The 17,744-nt window shown below is 49.2% G+C and overlaps 1 protein-coding gene across 2 annotated transcripts in view; it reads right to left on the reverse strand.

The window, feature by feature from the left end:
* ITSN1 (intersectin 1) overlaps positions 1-17,744 on the reverse strand; it is a 287,902-nt gene that overhangs the window by 207,599 nt on the left and 62,559 nt on the right. For both annotated transcript variants that reach the window (XM_075335003.1, XM_075335004.1), the window contains exon 5: positions 2,921-3,081. In XM_075335003.1, coding sequence (XP_075191118.1) covers positions 2,921-3,081 — 161 coding nt within the window. The remainder of the gene's footprint in view (positions 1-2,920; positions 3,082-17,744) is intronic.

The raw sequence follows: 17,744 nt of genomic DNA on the forward strand, positions 1-17,744 counted from the left end.
CCAACGCCAGGGTCTCTCCCCGGCCTCTCCCCAACGCCAGGGTCTCTCCCCAACGCCAGGGTCTCTCGCCGGCCTCTCCCCAACACCAGGGTCTCTCCCCAACGCCAGGGTCTCTCCCCAACACCAGGGTCTCTCCCCAACACCAGGGTCTCTCCCCAACACCAGGGTCTCTCCCCGGCCTCTCCCCAACACCAGGGTCTCTCCCCGGCCTCTCCCCAACACCAGGGTCTCTCCCCGGCCTCTCCCCAACACCAGGGTCTCTCCCCGGCCTCTCCCCAACACCAGGGTCTCTCCCCGGCCTCTCCCCAACACCAGGGTCTCTCCCCGGCCTCTCCCCAATGTCAGGGTCTCATCCCACAAATGTTCTTATTTATGAAGGGGCAAAAATTCCCACAGACTCCTCCAAAATAGTGTACAAAAGCTTCCCGAAAAAATGGATGTTTTTGTATCACCAGAGGAGGAACCACCTCAATATTCCAGAACAATGGGTATTAATATGTCCGAACCGCTCACACACAGGTCGGGGGTTCACATACTTACTGGATATATAGGAAACGAATTACCAAACTATTTGCATTAGGAGTCTGGCATAAAACGGTCAGAAATGTTGCAAATTTTTGTGCAACTCTTAACTATAACAATATTGCAACTTTTTGCCTTTTTTTGCTCCAGTTCTTGAATGTTTAAAAAAAGGTGCGTGAAGGTCTGCAGGAGTAGGGGAGCCGGCGAGACACAATTCAGGATAATTTACACCACAAGGTGTTATAGATTACAATAGAAGTGTACTTTAGTCAGTGACAAGGGTAGATTTAGGACACTGGCACACAGCAGCTGAATGAGGCACCATTCATTAAAGGGGTATTCCCATCTCTAAGATCCTATCTCAATATATAGTAGCTGGAATCTTAATATTAGCAAATACCTCCAATTAGAAATGTAGTATAGATCTCCTGATTAGCTATGCCACTTACCTCATGTGCAGGGCATTGCAGCAGCTTAAGTATCAGAGGCTACGACCACAAGCAACTGTTACAAGAATGGTGGTTTTAACCATGGATACTTAAGCTTCTGCGATGCTCTGCACATAAGGTAAAACATAGTATAGGTCTCCTGATATAGCCATATTTCTAATTGTAGGCTGCTGTTACTACTAATTAGGATAGGATTTTGGAGATGGGAATGAAGCCCCTTTCACACTGCGTTCCTATCCCCATTCAGTGGTCCAGTCAAGGCTTCTGTCTGAACCCCCCTGCAAAACCAGTTTTGGACGTATGTACCGATGGGGCCATAGACTATATTGGTGTAGGTGGAGTCATCATGTGCTCTGTCGTGCACCATTTTTTGGAGTATATACGAGGGGCGATCCAAAAGTAATGATAAATCGGTTATTTTTATTGCACACAGAAATTAAAATAAAATGTTTTCTTCTCTCTTACGTACCCACTAGTCCAGGAAGAAGAAGAAAAAAAAAATCACTTAAATAGCCCACGATTCCCGGGAGCTACATTCATTTGATTATGAACTGCCGAGGAGTGAACATCAAAATGGAAAAAAACGAGCTCAGAGCTGTCATCAAATACCTCTGCTTGAAAAAAAAAATGACTACCAAAGACATACACAGCGACTTGGTGGCAACATTGGGGGACGCTTCTCCTCCATATTCCACAGTTGCACGCTGGGCCAAGGAATTTAAGCTGGGAAGAACATTGACGGAAGATGAACATCGTGAAGGACGCCCATCCACGTCCCTCAATGAAGAAAACGTGAAAAAAGTTGAAGAAGTTGTATTGGCAGATGGAAGAGTGACTATCAGGCATGTAGCTGAGGTCACAGGGATCTCATATGGCAGTATTCAAAGAATCCTTGCAAAAGAATTGCATATGAGAAAGGTCTCTGCGCGTTGCGTGCCAAAAATGTTAACCGACGAGCAAAAAAAGAAACGAGTTGACATTTCAATAGCAAATCTCGAAAAGTTCCAAGCAGACAAGGAGAATTTTTTGTCACGTTTTTTGACCACGGACGAGACCTGGATCCACCACTTTGATCCCGAAACTAAACCAAAAAAATCGATGACATGGAAAGGAGCCGACGCCGAAGAAATTCAAAGTGTCAAGCTCAGCAGGGAAGGTTATGGCGTCCGTTTTTTGGGACGCTGAAGGAATGAGCACATGGTGACTCGGTCTGCACCATTATAGTCTATGGCCCAGTCAGCGCATACGTCCGAAATCTGTTTTGCGTGGGGTTTGCACAGGAAGCCCCAACGAGGCCAATTAATGGGGAGAGGAACACAGTGAAAGGGTTTATTCCAGATTCATATACGGGTGTTGTCAGATAGCGCTTGTAAATACGAGCAATTTTGCAATTTAAAGCTTATTAATATGTTCAGCCATTCTTGAGATAAACGCTTTTCTTTAGTTTACAGCTTGTTGCCTAGGAGACCGACCACCGCTGCTGGACAGTAGAACTTACAAGCTATTTTCTACTCAGCTTGTAAGCACAGTTTCGAAACTGATCTAGGGTCACTGAAGGATGTTACTTCCTAATCCCATCCAGCTACAGAGCACTGATTACAAACTGGTGATCGGTCTACTAGGCAAGGAGTTGTGTATATTATAATATATAAATAAATGAATAAATGAAGTGTTAAAATCTCAAACAGCTGCAAATTTTAATGTGCAGTTCATTGGAAAAATACTTTACACGCAGTGTGACAATATCCATCTATGAAGATGGATATAGTGTATAATCGCACGGGGCTGACAGTTGGGACCTCCTTTTACAATAGGGAACCTTGGACCCCAGAGATCATTCCTTTATCCTCTAATGTATGCTAAGTAATCTTTTTTATGGGTTTTCCTTCCAAGTACATTTATCAATCAACAAAGAGAAAGGTAAAAAGGTAAAAATGTAGGATACGAACCAAAGCCTGCAGAAGCTGGCATGGCGACTGGTTGCTTCAGCATGGCGGTGGGGAGAGCGGATGGCAGGGGGTAACCTTGCAGCTTCAGTTTGATCAGTTTCATAGCTATGGAGAACTCCAGCTGGTCCATTCTACCGTCATTGTTCATGTCAGCCAACGCCCTGGAGAGAAAGGAATATACACTGATCACCACAAGGATTAACCACAAAAAGAGCAGTGGGAACTGCAGCTGGAACACCACCACCCATCATCAGCCGGACCACCGCCCGCAGAAAATTAACATATTCAGCACATGGTATATTTTATAGACATCTGTTCCTCCTCCTTGCGGCTCCATACGTAGTATTTATTAATGGGACAGAAGACCTGTTCATAATAAATGTGCTCGGGGACATCCCACACAAGTGTGCAATGCTACCATCTTCACATCCCTTTAATCTATCTAGCCTTATTTTTGGGGGGTCAGTACGAATCTTAGAGGAAGGACCAACGATCTGCAAGTTAGCTCCTATACTGTGTATGTGTTATAACAGTTAATATTGGCATAACCTGTTAATTATCTGCACACATGCGATTACTGTGACCTAGGTGCATAGAAATGGTCACTGAAGTGAATAACTGCAAGATCAGGGGAGGCGGGGGGGGGGGGGGGGAAGAGGGGGGGTTTTGGGGGAAGGGGGGGGTACAGCTGTCTGGACACTTGCAGGACACCAGAACGCTGGTCTTGTGTCCCTGATGGAAATTGCAGACAGACCCACACAGATCTTGCAGTAATCACCTATCCCCCATCTGCCCCTGCTGCCAGCTAATTTAGGTCTGTAATCTACAATTGTGCTGAGTATTAAGTATCTGCAAAATTTTGTGTCATCAGCAAAAAATGATACAGTACTGCAGTTTCAAATCACAACCTCAAAGTCATGAAAAGAACGGATAAAAAAAAAAAAAAAAAAAAAGTCAGAAGTCAGACCCCCAAGCCCTAAAGACAGGACTGGTGTATTATCCAATGGACATATTACTACATTTTTAACTGCAAATATTCAAGAGAAAAAAAAAAAAAAAATGTATAACTCACCTAAGAGGTTTTTCCCATCTTTATAAGTTAGCACTAGTGATGAGCGGGCACTACCATGCTCAGTACTAGTAACTAGTGATGAGCGGGCACTACCATGCTCAGTACTAGTAACTAGTGATGAGCGGGCACTACCATGCTCGGGTGCTCAGTACTGGTAACTAGTGATGAGCGGGCACTACCATGCTCAGGTGCTCAGTACTCGTAACTAGTGATGAGCGGGCACTACCATGCTCAGGTGCTCAGTACTGGTAACTAGTGATGAGCGGGCACTACCATGCTCGGGTGCTCAGTACTAGTAACTAGCGATGAGCGGGCACTACCATGCTCGGGTGCTCAGTACTCGTAACTAGTGATGAGCGAGCACTACCATGCTCAGGTGCTCAGTACTAGTAACTAGTGATGAGCGGGCACTACCATGCTCGGGTGCTCAGTACTCGTAACTAGTGATGAGCGGGCAATACCATGCTCGGGTGCTCGGTACTCGTAACTAGTGATGAGCGGGCACTACCATGCTCAGGTGCTCAGTACTCGTAACTAGTGATGAGCGGGCACTACCATGCTCAGGTGCTCAGTACTCGTAACTAGTGATGAGCGGGCACTACCATGCTCAGGTGCTCTGTACTAGTAACTAGTGATGAGCGGGCACTACCATGCTCAGGTGCTCAGTACTAGTAACTAGTGATGAGCGGGCACTACCATGCTCGGGTGCTCAGTACTGGTAACTAGTGATGAGCGGGCGCTACCATGCTCAGGTGCTCAGTACTCGTAACTAGTGATGAGCGGGCACTACCATGCTCAGGTGCTCTGTACTAGTAACTAGTGATGAGCGGGCACTACCATGCTCAGGTGCTCAGTACTAGTAACTAGTGATGAGCGGGCACTACCATGCTCGGGTGCTCAGTACTGGTAACTAGTGATGAGCGGGCACTACCATGCTCGGGTGCTCAGTACTAGTAACTAGTGATGAGCGGGCACTACCATGCTTGGGTGCTCAGAACGAGCATCGACTCGTTTACAGAGTATAATGAGAGGCAATGACGAACTTGAGCATTTATCTGAAATCTTTTGGAAAAACGTTGGCGTTCCTCACTGACTTCCTACTACTCGAGAAGCATCTGACTGCTCTTAATGAGTAACACAGTTGAGCATGGTAGTGCTCGCTCATCACTAGTTATCTAGTAAGATAGAAAATAAGTAGCTGGGGTTGGACTAGTGAGCCCCTTTCCCCAATCCAGAGATATGTGAAGCACTCCTCCATTTATTCTCTGTGACCGGCAAAGATAGGAGTACGACACGCATTTTTTCAGCAGTCCCATAAACAATGACTGGAGCACGGAGCACATGTCCAGTCACTGCCCTGGTCAAAAGGGTTCTGCAATGTCCAGTTCTTAGGCCAGAATCGCGCTTGCTAGTGCCTCGCGTGTAACTCGCGTGAGTCTCTCATGGTAGAACCCGGCTTGGCCGCACACTCTCCTGACAGGAGCGGGTCGGTTGCATGTATCTCTATGCAGCTCAGACGCTCCTGTATGCATAGTGTGCGGCCAAGCCGGGTTCTACCATGAGAGACTCACGCGAGTTACACGCGATGCACTACCAAGTGTGATTCTGGCCTTAGGATCAGATCACTGCAACCAGTAAAATCCACAAAGTACAACCTGCCATGTCGACGACCCGTCCACCATCGCCACGGCGGCAACCACAACACGCCATGGTGGCTAAAGCAGCAGTGACCTGCCATGGAGGCGACGACAACCCACCATGGAGATGGTCACCATGGCGACGACAACAACCCGCCATCTCAATGTCCCGCCATGCGATTACCACAGCGACGCGCCATGGCGAACACGACCCGCCACGCCTGCAATGCAGACAGCCCACCATGGAGATGACGACCCGCCACGGTCACGTCTGCAATGCCGACAGCCCGCAACACCATCAACCCTCCATGGCCACAACCCGCCATGGCCAATGGATACGGCCACAACCTACCATGGCCAATGAACACTGTCAATGACCATGACCCGCCACGGCAACTGTCACAACCCGAAATGGTCACCGCAGCCACAACCTGCCACGGCCCGCCAACCACAGTTATGACTCACCATGGTTAACAACCATCAGTCATGGCCCAACTCGACTCGCCATGGTCACAGCCATCTGCCACGCCCATCCGCCACGGGCAGCCACGCTTGCCATGGCCACAAGCGCCAGCCCTGGCCACACCCAACCGCCACGCCAACCATGGCCACGACCATCTGGCACGCCCTGCTGCCACGCTCACCATGGCCACGACCGCCCACCACAACCCTCTGCCACACTCACCATGGCCACGGCAGCCCACCACGGCCACAGCCGCCCGCCACAACCATCCACCACGCAATCCATGGTCACGCTCACCATTGCCACGACCGCCCACCACGCTCGCCATGGCTACTACCTTGAGACGCCATGGCAACGACCCAGGGTCGCCATGGCAGCGATCGGGTTCCTGTTATTGTTTTACTGGGACCAGATCGCCAGGGAGAGGTAAGAGATTCCTCTGCCCGCCTCCTGAATGCTGCAATCACGATTGATCATGGAATTTAGGGGGTTAAATAGATGAAAGAGCGTGAACACCGCTCCTGGCAGTAAAAGCTGGGTCTCAGCTGCAACATCAGCTTGAGACCTGGCGGTGAAACCCCTGAGATCGCCATGACCTAAAAACCCAAAGAAAAAAAAAAAAAAATGTATAAACAACCTGCGAAAATGCAATTAAAAATACAAGTGTTTTTCCTGCTGCGTTTTTCCTGCCAAAACATGTAGTTTTGAATGCACATTTTCTGCACATAAATCGGCTATGTGGGCACAGCCATATATCTCTCACTGTTCCTGTTATGCTGTTGTAAGCTCCATAGAAGTCAGTGTAGTCACTAGTCAAGCATATGTATTCACTGACGAGCTGCACAGTCACCGCTTCCTGCTCACACCGCTCAGTGCCGGCATCAGCGATAATAAAGCTGAACTGACTGCACTGCTGCCTCCATCCAAACCCCCTCCCACCTCTCAGCAGTGATAGTGAATGCACCGATGGGGGTGGGGGGGTTACAGTTTGCAGATTGATTGCATTTACATACACTTGACTAGGGTGAAGGAGACACTGAATGCTATGGAGTTACAGCAACATACCAGGATAAGGTAGAGCTATAAAAGTTACTGATAGAGGTAATAACCAGTTGCAATTTCCAGGAGGAGTAATGCAGGAACAAGCCATTGATAACTACGAAATAAAAATAATGTTCTCCAAAATAGTTAAGAGGAATATAACTGTTTATTAGAACAGGCGCTTCATACGGTTGGGGACGTCCACTTTTTTTTTTTTTTTTTTGATAGTCCAAAATTCTTTCTTTAAAGGTGTGTGTGTGTGTGTGTGTGTGTGTGTGTGTGTGTGTGTGTGTGTGTGTGTGTGTGTGTATGTGTGTATGTGTGTGTGGTCAGAGCCATTGCCACTAAAGAAATATTAGGTGTCTATAAGGCCATGTTCACATCACTATGTACCGTACATTCAGTGGGTCAACAAGGGCTGACGAATGAAGCCCATGTAGACAGGGTTGCGTGTATTTGCCAACAAGGCCATCGACAGTAATGATGAAGCAGATGGAGTCATTGTCTGCTCTGTCGAATGTCAATAACAATTGCATCCGGCAATTTGAAGCGGGACCCCAAACATGGTCCACTACATCATGAAGAATGAAAATGATGTCCGACAGAGCACACAGGGACTCAGTCATTATGGTTAATGGCAACGTCAGTGCATAGGTCCAAATCCTTTTTTCCAGGGCTGCGGACATCAACCACAATGGAGCCACTACCCATGGGGTGGAACATGATGTGAACATTGTCTAATTCCTGTGAATAAGATTGTGGGCTACAACAGAAAGAAATGCAATTATCAGCCCCATCTACCCACAGCTTCCTCTTGCTGTACTGAAAATTTTGCTGAAAAGCTGAGAAAATAGATATTGTGAAATCCCTAGTAACCACACATTAAAAAAATATTCCCAGAAGAGGAAATTTAGGAGGACGGAGCATAACTGGTCATCCTAAACTAAAGAGCAGCGGGAGTGAGGTTGGCTTTGCACAAGGAGCGGGGACAGGGAAATTTGGGCCATAACCCCCTTGATATTTGCTAGCAATGGTCAGGGGATGCAATAGGCAAGAATCCAAAATGGGAATGGCATTGTAGTTACGAACGTGATTGTTAAGGCAAAGTGATGGGAGCTGCGAGTGACAGCAAATTTTCTGCCTCTTTGGAGTTCGGCAGAGTTGTGCGTCATTTAAAGGGAGAATATGGAAAGAGGGTCATCTTCATGGGACCACTCCTTTAAAATGTCAAAAACTACTAATCTACTAATGGTATGAATGGTAAATCTTTGTTGTTTATGTTATAGTTTATGGATTTTATACTTTAATAATGGTTCAAGCCAGAATGATATAAATGTTCTTTATTGTAACAAACTGTATATGGCTACAACCATGCAAAGCCTTTCATGTTTCATTGCATTCTTGTTTTTTTTTTTGGTTTTGTGTCTATTTGGTTGTTTGCCTTGGTCTGCAGTCCTGCTTATTGTAACCAACCTTAATTTTTCAATAAAAAAGAGATTAAACATATAAACATAAAAACTGCTAATCTACTGGTATGTTGGAGGGGAAAAAAAAAAAAAAAAAAAAATGTTATATATATAATTTATATATATATATATATATATATATATATATATATATATATATATATATATATATATATATATATATATATATATATATATATATATATATATATATATATATATATATATATATATATATATATATATATATATATATATATATACTAGAAGGTGGCCCGATTCTACGCATCGGGTATTCTAGAATTTACGTATTGTGTAGTTCATGTATGATTTTTGTTATATATATAGATGTTGTTGTGTGTAGTTACCAAGTGTTTGTGTAGGGCGCTGTACATGTTCTGAGTGTCGCGGGGGGTGAGAGCGGTGTTGTATGTGTGTTGCGTGTGTTGCGTTGTTTGTGGAGCGCTGTGTGTCTGTAGCGTTGTGTGTGTGTGTGTGTTGTGCGGTTTGTGTGGGTGTGGTGTGTTTTGGGGGGAGGTATGTTTTGAGCAATGTGTGTGTTGTGCAGTATGTGCGTATATTTGTGTGTGCAGCGTTGTCTGTGTGTGTGGGTGTCTGTGTAGGGCGTTGTTTGTGATTCCTAGTGTGTGTGTGTTGTGCAGTGCGCGTGTGTGTGTGTGTTGGGGGGAGGTGTGCACCTCCCATCGTGCTCCATCCCCCATGCTGCGCACCCCCCATCGTGCTGCATCCCCCATGCTGCGCACTCCCAAACGTGCTCCATCCGCCATGCTGCGCACTCCGAAACGTGCTCCATCCGCCATACTGCGCACTCCCAAACGTGCTCCATCCGCTATACTGCGCACTCCCCATCGTGCTCTATCCGCCATGCTGCACACTCCCAAACGTGCTCCATCCGCCATGCTGCGCACTCCCAAACGTGCTCCATCCGCCATGCTGCGCACCCCCTATCATGCTCCATCCGCCATGCTGCGCACTCCCAAACGTGCTCCACCCGCCATGCTGCGCACTCCCAAACGTGCTCCATCCGCCATGCTGCGCACTCCCAAACGTGCTCCATCCGCCATGCTGCGCACTCCCAAACGTGGTCCATCCGCCATGCTGCGCACTCCCAAACGTGCTCCATCCGCCATGCTGCGCACTCCCAAACGTGCTCCATCCGCCATACTGCGCACTCCCCATCGTGCACCATCCGGCATGCTGCGCACTTTCAAACGTGCTCCATCCGCCATGCTGCGCACTCCCAAACGTGCTCCATCCGCCATGCTGCGCACTTCCAAACGTGCTCCATCCGCCATGCTGCGCACTCCCAAACGTGCTCCATCCGCCATGCTGCGCGCTCCCAAACGTGGTCCATCCGCCATGCTGCGCACTCCCAAACGTGCTCCATCCGCCATGCTGCGCACTCCGAAACGTGCTCCATCCGCCATACTGCGCACTCCCAAACGTGCTCCATCCGCCATACTGCGCACTCCCCATCGTGCACCATCCGGCATGCTGCGCACTCCCAAACATGCTCCATCCGTCATGCTGCGCACTCCCAAACGTGCTCCATCCGTCATGCTGCGCACTCCCAAACGTGCTCCATCCGCCATGCTGCGCACTCCCAAACGTGCTCCATCCGCCATGCTGCGCACCCCCCATCATGCTCCATCCGCTTAGGAGTGCGCAGCATGCCGGATGGTGCACGATGGGGAGTGCGCAGCATGGCGGATGGACCACGTTTGGGAGTGCGCAGCATGGCGGATGGACCACGTTTGGGAGTGCGCAGCATGGGGGATGCAGCACGATGGGGAGTGCGCAGTATGGCGGATGGAGCACGTTTGCTCAGCCTCTCTCCTTCCAGCCTCCCCCACCATCAGCCCCCCCCTCCCAGCCTTCCCCAAGATCAGCCTCTCTGCTCCCAGCCTCCTCCAGCACGCCGTGCTCCTCTGCCGACACTCACCCACACCCGATCGCATCCACTCACCCACACAACCGATCGCATCCACTCACCCACACAACCGATCGCATCCACTCACACACACAACCGATCGCATCCACTCACACACACAACCGATCGCATCCACTCACACACACAACCGATCGCATCCACTCACACACACACCCGATCGCATACACTCACACACACACCCGATCGCATACACTCACACACACACCCGATCGCATACACTCACACACACACCCGATCGCATACACTCACACACACCCGATCGCATACACTCACACACACAGACACTGACGATATTGCACATACGCGCTGATACTCACAACATCCGGGGATATCACATGCTTCTGGCCATGTGATCCTCCGTCAGGTCCTGGAAGCTCACAGCACAATATCGCCGCCGAGAAGCAAGCGATATCCCAGGATGTTGTGAGTATGTGGATGCGATGTGATGTGTGTGTGATCTGATTTGTGTGTGTGTGTGTGTGTGTGCTGTTATGTTATGTATGTTCTGCAGCTGCAGGACCTTGATGTGTGGATGCGATGTGATGTGTGTGTGAGTGTGAGCCGGTGTACACTGGTAACTATGATACACATCGGGTAACTAAGGGACCTTAGTTACCCGATGTGTATAATGGTTACCAGCTTTCACGGCCTCCGTTAAGATCCCAGCATCGCAAGGTTATGTCTGGCGCTGCCGGGATCCTGACGGAGCCGGTGTAGAAGCAAGCGATATCCCAGCATGTTGTGAGTGTGTGGATGTGATGTGTGAGAGTGAGTGTGAGAGTGAGTGTGATCTGATGTGTGTGTACTCACCTGGGAATCGGAGCCCCGTGTCAGTTGGGCCACAGCGAGCGTGCATTGCGTGAGGGGGCGGGGCCTGCAGAGAGCCGGGGCGAGAGGCCAATCCGTGTGGGGGGGCGGGGCCATGGCGAGCCCAGCGGCCAATCAGCTTTGTGTCACCGTAAGGACACAATTTCGGAGCATGACAGACAGACAGACAGACAGACAGACAGACAGACAGAATAAGGCAATTATATATATAGATATATATATATATATATATACACACACACATATACACACACACACACACAGTCAGGGACAGAAATATTTGGACAGTGACACAAGTTTTGTTATTTTAGCTGTTTACAAAAACATGTTCAGAAATACAATTATATATATAATATGGGCTGAAAGTGCACACTCCCAGCTGCAATATGAGAGTTTTCACATCCAAATCGGAGAAAGGGTTTAGGAATCATAGCTCTGTAATGCACAGCCTCCTCTTTTTCAAGGGACCAAAAGTAATTGGACAAGGGACTCTAAGGGCTGCAATTAACTCTGAAGGCGTCTCCCTCGTTAACCTGTAATCAATGAAGTAGCTAAAAGGTCTGGGGTTGATTACAGGTGTGTGGTTTTGCATTTGGAAGCTGTTGCTGTGACCAGACAACATGCGGTCTAAGGAACTCTCAATTGAGGTGAAGCAGAACATCCTGAGGCTGAAAAAAAAGAAAAAAATCCATCAGAGAGATAGCAGACATGCTTGGAGTAGCAAAATCAACAGTCGGGTACATTCTGAGAAAAAAAGGAATTGACTGGTGAGCTTGGGAACTCAAAAAGGCCTGGGCGTCCACGGATGACAACAGTGGTGGATGATCGCCGTATACTTTCTTTGGTGAAGAAGAACCTGTTCACAACATCAACTGAAGTCCAGAACACTCTCAGTGAAGTAGGTGTATCTGTCTCTAAGTCAACAGTAAAGAGAAGACTCCATGAAAGTAAATACAAAGGGTTCACATCTAGATGCAAACCATTCATCAATTCCAAAAATAGACAGGCCAGAGTTAAATTTGCTGAAAAACACCTCATGAAGCCAGCTCAGTTCTGGAAAAGTATTCTATGGACAGATGAGACCAAGATCAACCTGTACCAGAATGATGGGAAGAAAAAAAGTTTGTAGAAGAAAGGGAGCGGCACATGATCCAAGGCACACCACATCCTCTGTAAAACATGGTGGAGGCAACGTGATGGCATGGGCATGCATGGCTTTCAATGGCACTGGGTCACTTGTGTTTATTGATGACATAACAGCAGACAAGAGTACCCGGATGAATTCTGAAGTGTACCGGATATACTTACAGCCCAGATTCAGCCAAATGCCGCAAAGTTGATCGGACGGCGCTTCATAGTACAGATGGACAATGACCCCAAGCATACAGCCAAAGCTACCCAGGAGTTCATGAGTGCAAAAAAGTGGAACATTCTGCAATGGCCAAGTCAATCACCAGATCTTAACCCAATTGAGCATGCATTTCACTTGCTCAAATCCAGACTTAAGACGGAAAGACCCACAAACAAGCAAGACCTGAAGGCTGCGGCTGTAAAGGCCTGGCAAAGCATTAAGAAGGAGGAAACCCAGCGTTTGGTGATGTCCATGGGTTCCAGACTTAAGGCAGTGATTGCCTCCAAAGGATTCGCAACAAAATATTGAAAATAAAAATATTTTGTTTGGGTTTGGTTTATTTGTCCAATTACTTTTGACCTCCTAAAATGTGGAGTGTTTGTAAAGAAATGTGTACAATTCCTACAATTTCTATCAGATATTTTTGTTCAAACCTTCAAATTAAACGTTACAATCTGCACTTGAATTCTGTTGTAGAGGTTTCATTTCAAATCCAATGTGGTGGCATGCAGAGCCCAACTCGCGAAAGAAGGGAATTTTGTTTACTTACCGTAAATTCCTTTTCTTCTAGCTCCTATTGGGAGACCCAGACAATTGGGTGTATAGCTTCTGCCTCCGGAGGCCACACAAAGTATTACACTTTAAAAGTGTAACCCCTCCCCTCTGCCTATACACCCTCCCGTGGATCACGGGCTCCTCAGTTTTGGTGCAAAAGCAGGAAGGAGGAAACTTATAAATTGGTCTAAGGTAAATTCAATCCGAAGGATGTTCGGAGAACTGAAAACCATGAACCAAAAGAACAATTGAACATGAACAACATGTGTACACAAAAGAACAACCAGCCCGAAGGGAACAGGGGCGGGTGCTGGGTCTCCCAATAGGAGCTAGAAGAAAAGGAATTTACGGTAAGTAAACAAAATTCCCTTCTTCTTTGTCGCTCCATTGGGAGACCCAGACAATTGGGACGTCCAAAAGCAGTCCCTGGGTGGGTAAAAGAATACCTCGATAAAAAGAGCCGAAACGACCCCCTCTTACAGGTGGGCAACCGCCGCCTGAAGGACTCGCCTACCTAGACTGGCGTCTGCCGAAGCATAGGTATGCACCTGATAGTGTTTCGTGAAAGTGTGCAGACTAGACCAGGTAGCTGCCTGACACACCTGCTGAGCCGTAGCCCGGTGCCGCAATGCCCAGGACGCACCCACGGCTCTGGTAGAATGGGCTTTCAGCCCCGAAGGAAGTGGAAGCCCAGAAGAACGGTAGGCTTCAAGAATCGGTTCCTTGATCCACCGAGCCAAGGTTGACTTGGAAGCCTGCGAACCCTTACGCTGGCCAGCGACAAGGACAAAGAGCGCATCTGAACGGCGCAGGGGCGCCGTGCGAGACACGTAGAACCGGAGTGCTCTCACTAGATCTAATGAGTGCAAATCCTTTTCACATTGGTGAATTGGATTAGGGCAAAATGAAGGTAAGGAGATATCCTGATTGAGATGAAAAGGAGATACCACCTTAGGGAGAAATTCCGGAACAGGACGCAGAACCACCTTATCCTAGTGAAAAACCAGGAAGGGGGCTTTGCATGACAGAGCTGCCAGCTCCGACACTCTACGGAGTGATGTAACTGCCACTAGAAATGCCACCTTCTGCGAAAGACGTGATAAAGAGACATCCCGCAGCGGCTCGAAAGGTGGTTTCTGAAGAGCCGTTAGCACCCTGTTAAGGTCCCAGGATTCCAGCGGACGCTTGTAAGGTGGGACTATGTGGCAAACTCCCTGCAGGAACGTGCGGACCTGCGGAAGCCTGGCCAGACGCTTTTGAAAAAAAATACGGATAGCGCCGATACTTGTCCCTTGAGAGAGCCGAGTGACAAACCCTTGTCCATTCCGGATTGAAGGAATGAAAGAAAAGTGGGTAAGGCAAAAGGCCAGGGAGTAAAACCATTATCAGAACACCAGGATAAGAAGATCCTCCGAGACCTGTAATAGATCTTGGCGGACGTTGGTTTCATGGCCTGTCTCATGGTGGCAATGACATCCTGAGATAACCCTGAAGACGCTAGGAGCCAGGACTCAATGGCCACACATTCAGGTTGAGGGCCGCAGAATTCAGATGGAAAAACGGCCCTTGTGACAGCAAGTCTGGGCGGTCTGGAAGCGCCCACGGTTGACCCACCGTGAGATGCCACAGATCTGGGTACCACGACCGCCTCGGCCAATCTGGAGCGACGAGAATGGCGCGACGACAGTCGGACCTGATCTTGCGCAACACTCTGGGCAGCATCGCCAGAGGAGGAAATACATAAGGCAGTCGAAACTGCGACCAATCCTGAACTAATGCGTCCGCCGCCAGAGCTCTGTGATCTTGAGACCGGGCCATGAATGCCGGGACTTTGTTGTTGTGCCGTGACGCCATAAGATCGACGTCCGGCGTTCCCCAGCGGTGACAAATCTCTAGAAACACGTCTGGGTGAAGAGACTATTCCCCCGCGTCCATGCCCTCACGACTGAGAAAATCTGCTTCCCAGTTTTCTACGCCCGGGATGTGAACTGCGGAGATGGTGGAGGCTGTGGCTTCCACCCACTGCAGAATCCGTCGGACTTCCTGGAAGGCTTGACGACTGCGAGTGCCGCCTTGGTGGTTGATGTATGCGACGGCAGTGGCGTTGTCCGACTGGATATGGATCTGCCTGCCCTCCAGCCACCGATGAAAGGCCAATAGGGCTAGATACACTGCCCTTATCTCTAGAATATTGATCTGAAGGGAAGACTATTGGAGTCCAGGTTCCCTGAGCCCTGTGGTGGAGAAAAACCGCTCCCCACCCTGACAGGCTCGCGTCCGTGGTGACCACAGCCCAGGTTGGGGGTAGGAAGGATTTTCCTTGCGATAGAGAATTGGGAAGGAGCCACCACTGAAGAGACGTCTTGGTTGCAAGGGAAAGAGAGACGTTCTTGTCGAGGGAAGTCGACCTCCTGTCCCATTTGCGGAGAATGTCCCACTGGAGTGGCCGCAGATGGAATTGCGCGAAGGGCACTGCCTCCATCACTGCCACCATCTTCCCCAGGAAGTGCATGAGGCGCCTTAAGGGGTGTGACTGACCCCGAAGAAGTGATTGCACCCCTGCCTGCAGAGAAAGCTGTTTGTCCAGCGGTAGCTTGACTACCGCTGACTGTGTATTAAACTCCATCCCGAGGTAAGTCAGTGATTGGGTCGGTGTCAACTTGGATTTCGGGAAGTTGATGATCCACCCGAACTGCTGGAGAGTCGCCAGAGCGACGGTAAGGCTGTTTTGACACGCCACCTGAGAAGGTGCCCTGACTAGGAGATCGTCTAAGTAGGGAATCACCGAGTGGCCCTGAGAGTGTAGGACCGCCACAACGGATGCCATGACCTTGGTGAACACCCGTGGGGCTGTCGCCAGGCCGAAAGGCAATGCCACGAACTGAAGGTGTTCATCCCCGATGGCAAAACGCAAGAAGCGTTGATGTTCGGGTGCGATCGGCACATGGAGATAAGCATCCTTGATGTCGATCGATGCTAGGAAGTCTCCTTGTGACATCGATGCGATGACCGAGCGGAGAGATTCCATCCGAAACCGTCTGGTGCTCACATGTCTGTTGAGTAGTTTGAGGTCCAGAACGGGACGGAATGAACCGTCCTTCTTTGGCACCACGAACAAGTTGGAGTAAAAGCCGCGACCATGTTCCTGAGGGGGAACAGGGATCACAACTCCTTCTGTCTTCAGAGCGCCCACCGCCTGAAAAAGTGCGTCGGCCCGAGCGGGGGGCGGAGAGGTTCTGAAGAAACGAGTCGGAGGACGAGAGCTGAACTCTATCCTGTAACCGTGAGACAGAATGTCTCTCACCCATCGGTCTTGAACATGTTGCCACTAGGCGTCGCAAAAGCGGGAGAGCCTGCCACCGACCGAGGATGCGGTTCGGGGATGCCGAGAGTCATGAAGAGGCCGCCTTGGAGGCATTGCCTCCAACGGCTTTTTGGCGGCGTGACTTAGCCCGCCACGCATAGGAGTTCCTCTGGCCTTTCTCCGGCCTGCTGGACGAAGAGGATTGGGACTTGGCGGAGGGACGAAAGGACCGAAACCTCGATTGTATTTTCCGTTGCTGAGGTCTCTTCGGTTTGGACTGGGGTAAAGAGGAGTCCTTTCCCTTGGATTCCTTAATAATCTCATCCAATCGTTCGCCAAACAATCGGTCGCCAGAAAACGGCAAACCGGTTAAGAACCTCTTGGAAGCCGAGTCTGCCTTCCATTCGCGCAGCCACATGGCCCTGCGGACTGCCACAGAATTAGCGGATGCCACCGCTGTACGGCTAGCAGAGTCTAGGACTGCGTTCATGGCGTAGGAAGAAAAAGCTGACGCCTGAGAAGTCAAAGACGCAACCTGCGGAGCAGAATTACGTGTGACCGAATTAATCTCAGCCAGACAAGCTGAGATAGCTTGGAGTGCCCACATGGCTGCAAAAGCCGGGGCAAAAGACGCGCCCGTGGCTTCATAGATGGATTTCACCAGGAGCTCTATCTGCCTGTCAGTGGCATCTTTTAGCGATGAGCCATCTGCAACCGATACCACAGATCTAGCCGCCAATCTAGAGACTGGAGGATCCACCTTGGGACATTGAGCCCAACCCTTAACTACATCAGAGGGGAAGGGGTAACGTGTGTCAGTAAGGCGCTTAGTAAAGCGCTTGTCCGGAATCGCTCTGGGCTTCTGGACAGCATCTCTGAAGTTAGAGTGATCGAAAAACGCACTCCGTGTACGTTTAGGGAACCGAAACTGGTGTTTCTCCTGCTGAGAAGTCGACTCCTCTACAGGTGGAGGCGGGGGAGATATATCTAACACCTGGTTGATGGACGAGATAAGGTCATTTACTAAGGCGTCCCCTTCAGGTGTATCAAGATTGAGAGCAACGTCAGGGTCAGAGCCCTGAGCTGCAACGTCCGCCTCGTCCTCCAGAGAGTCCTCAAGCTGGGAACCCGAGCA

Source organism: Anomaloglossus baeobatrachus, chromosome 2 (genome assembly GCF_048569485.1).
Source record: "Anomaloglossus baeobatrachus isolate aAnoBae1 chromosome 2, aAnoBae1.hap1, whole genome shotgun sequence".
In the NCBI taxonomy this organism is placed as follows: Eukaryota; Metazoa; Chordata; class Amphibia; order Anura; family Aromobatidae; genus Anomaloglossus; species Anomaloglossus baeobatrachus.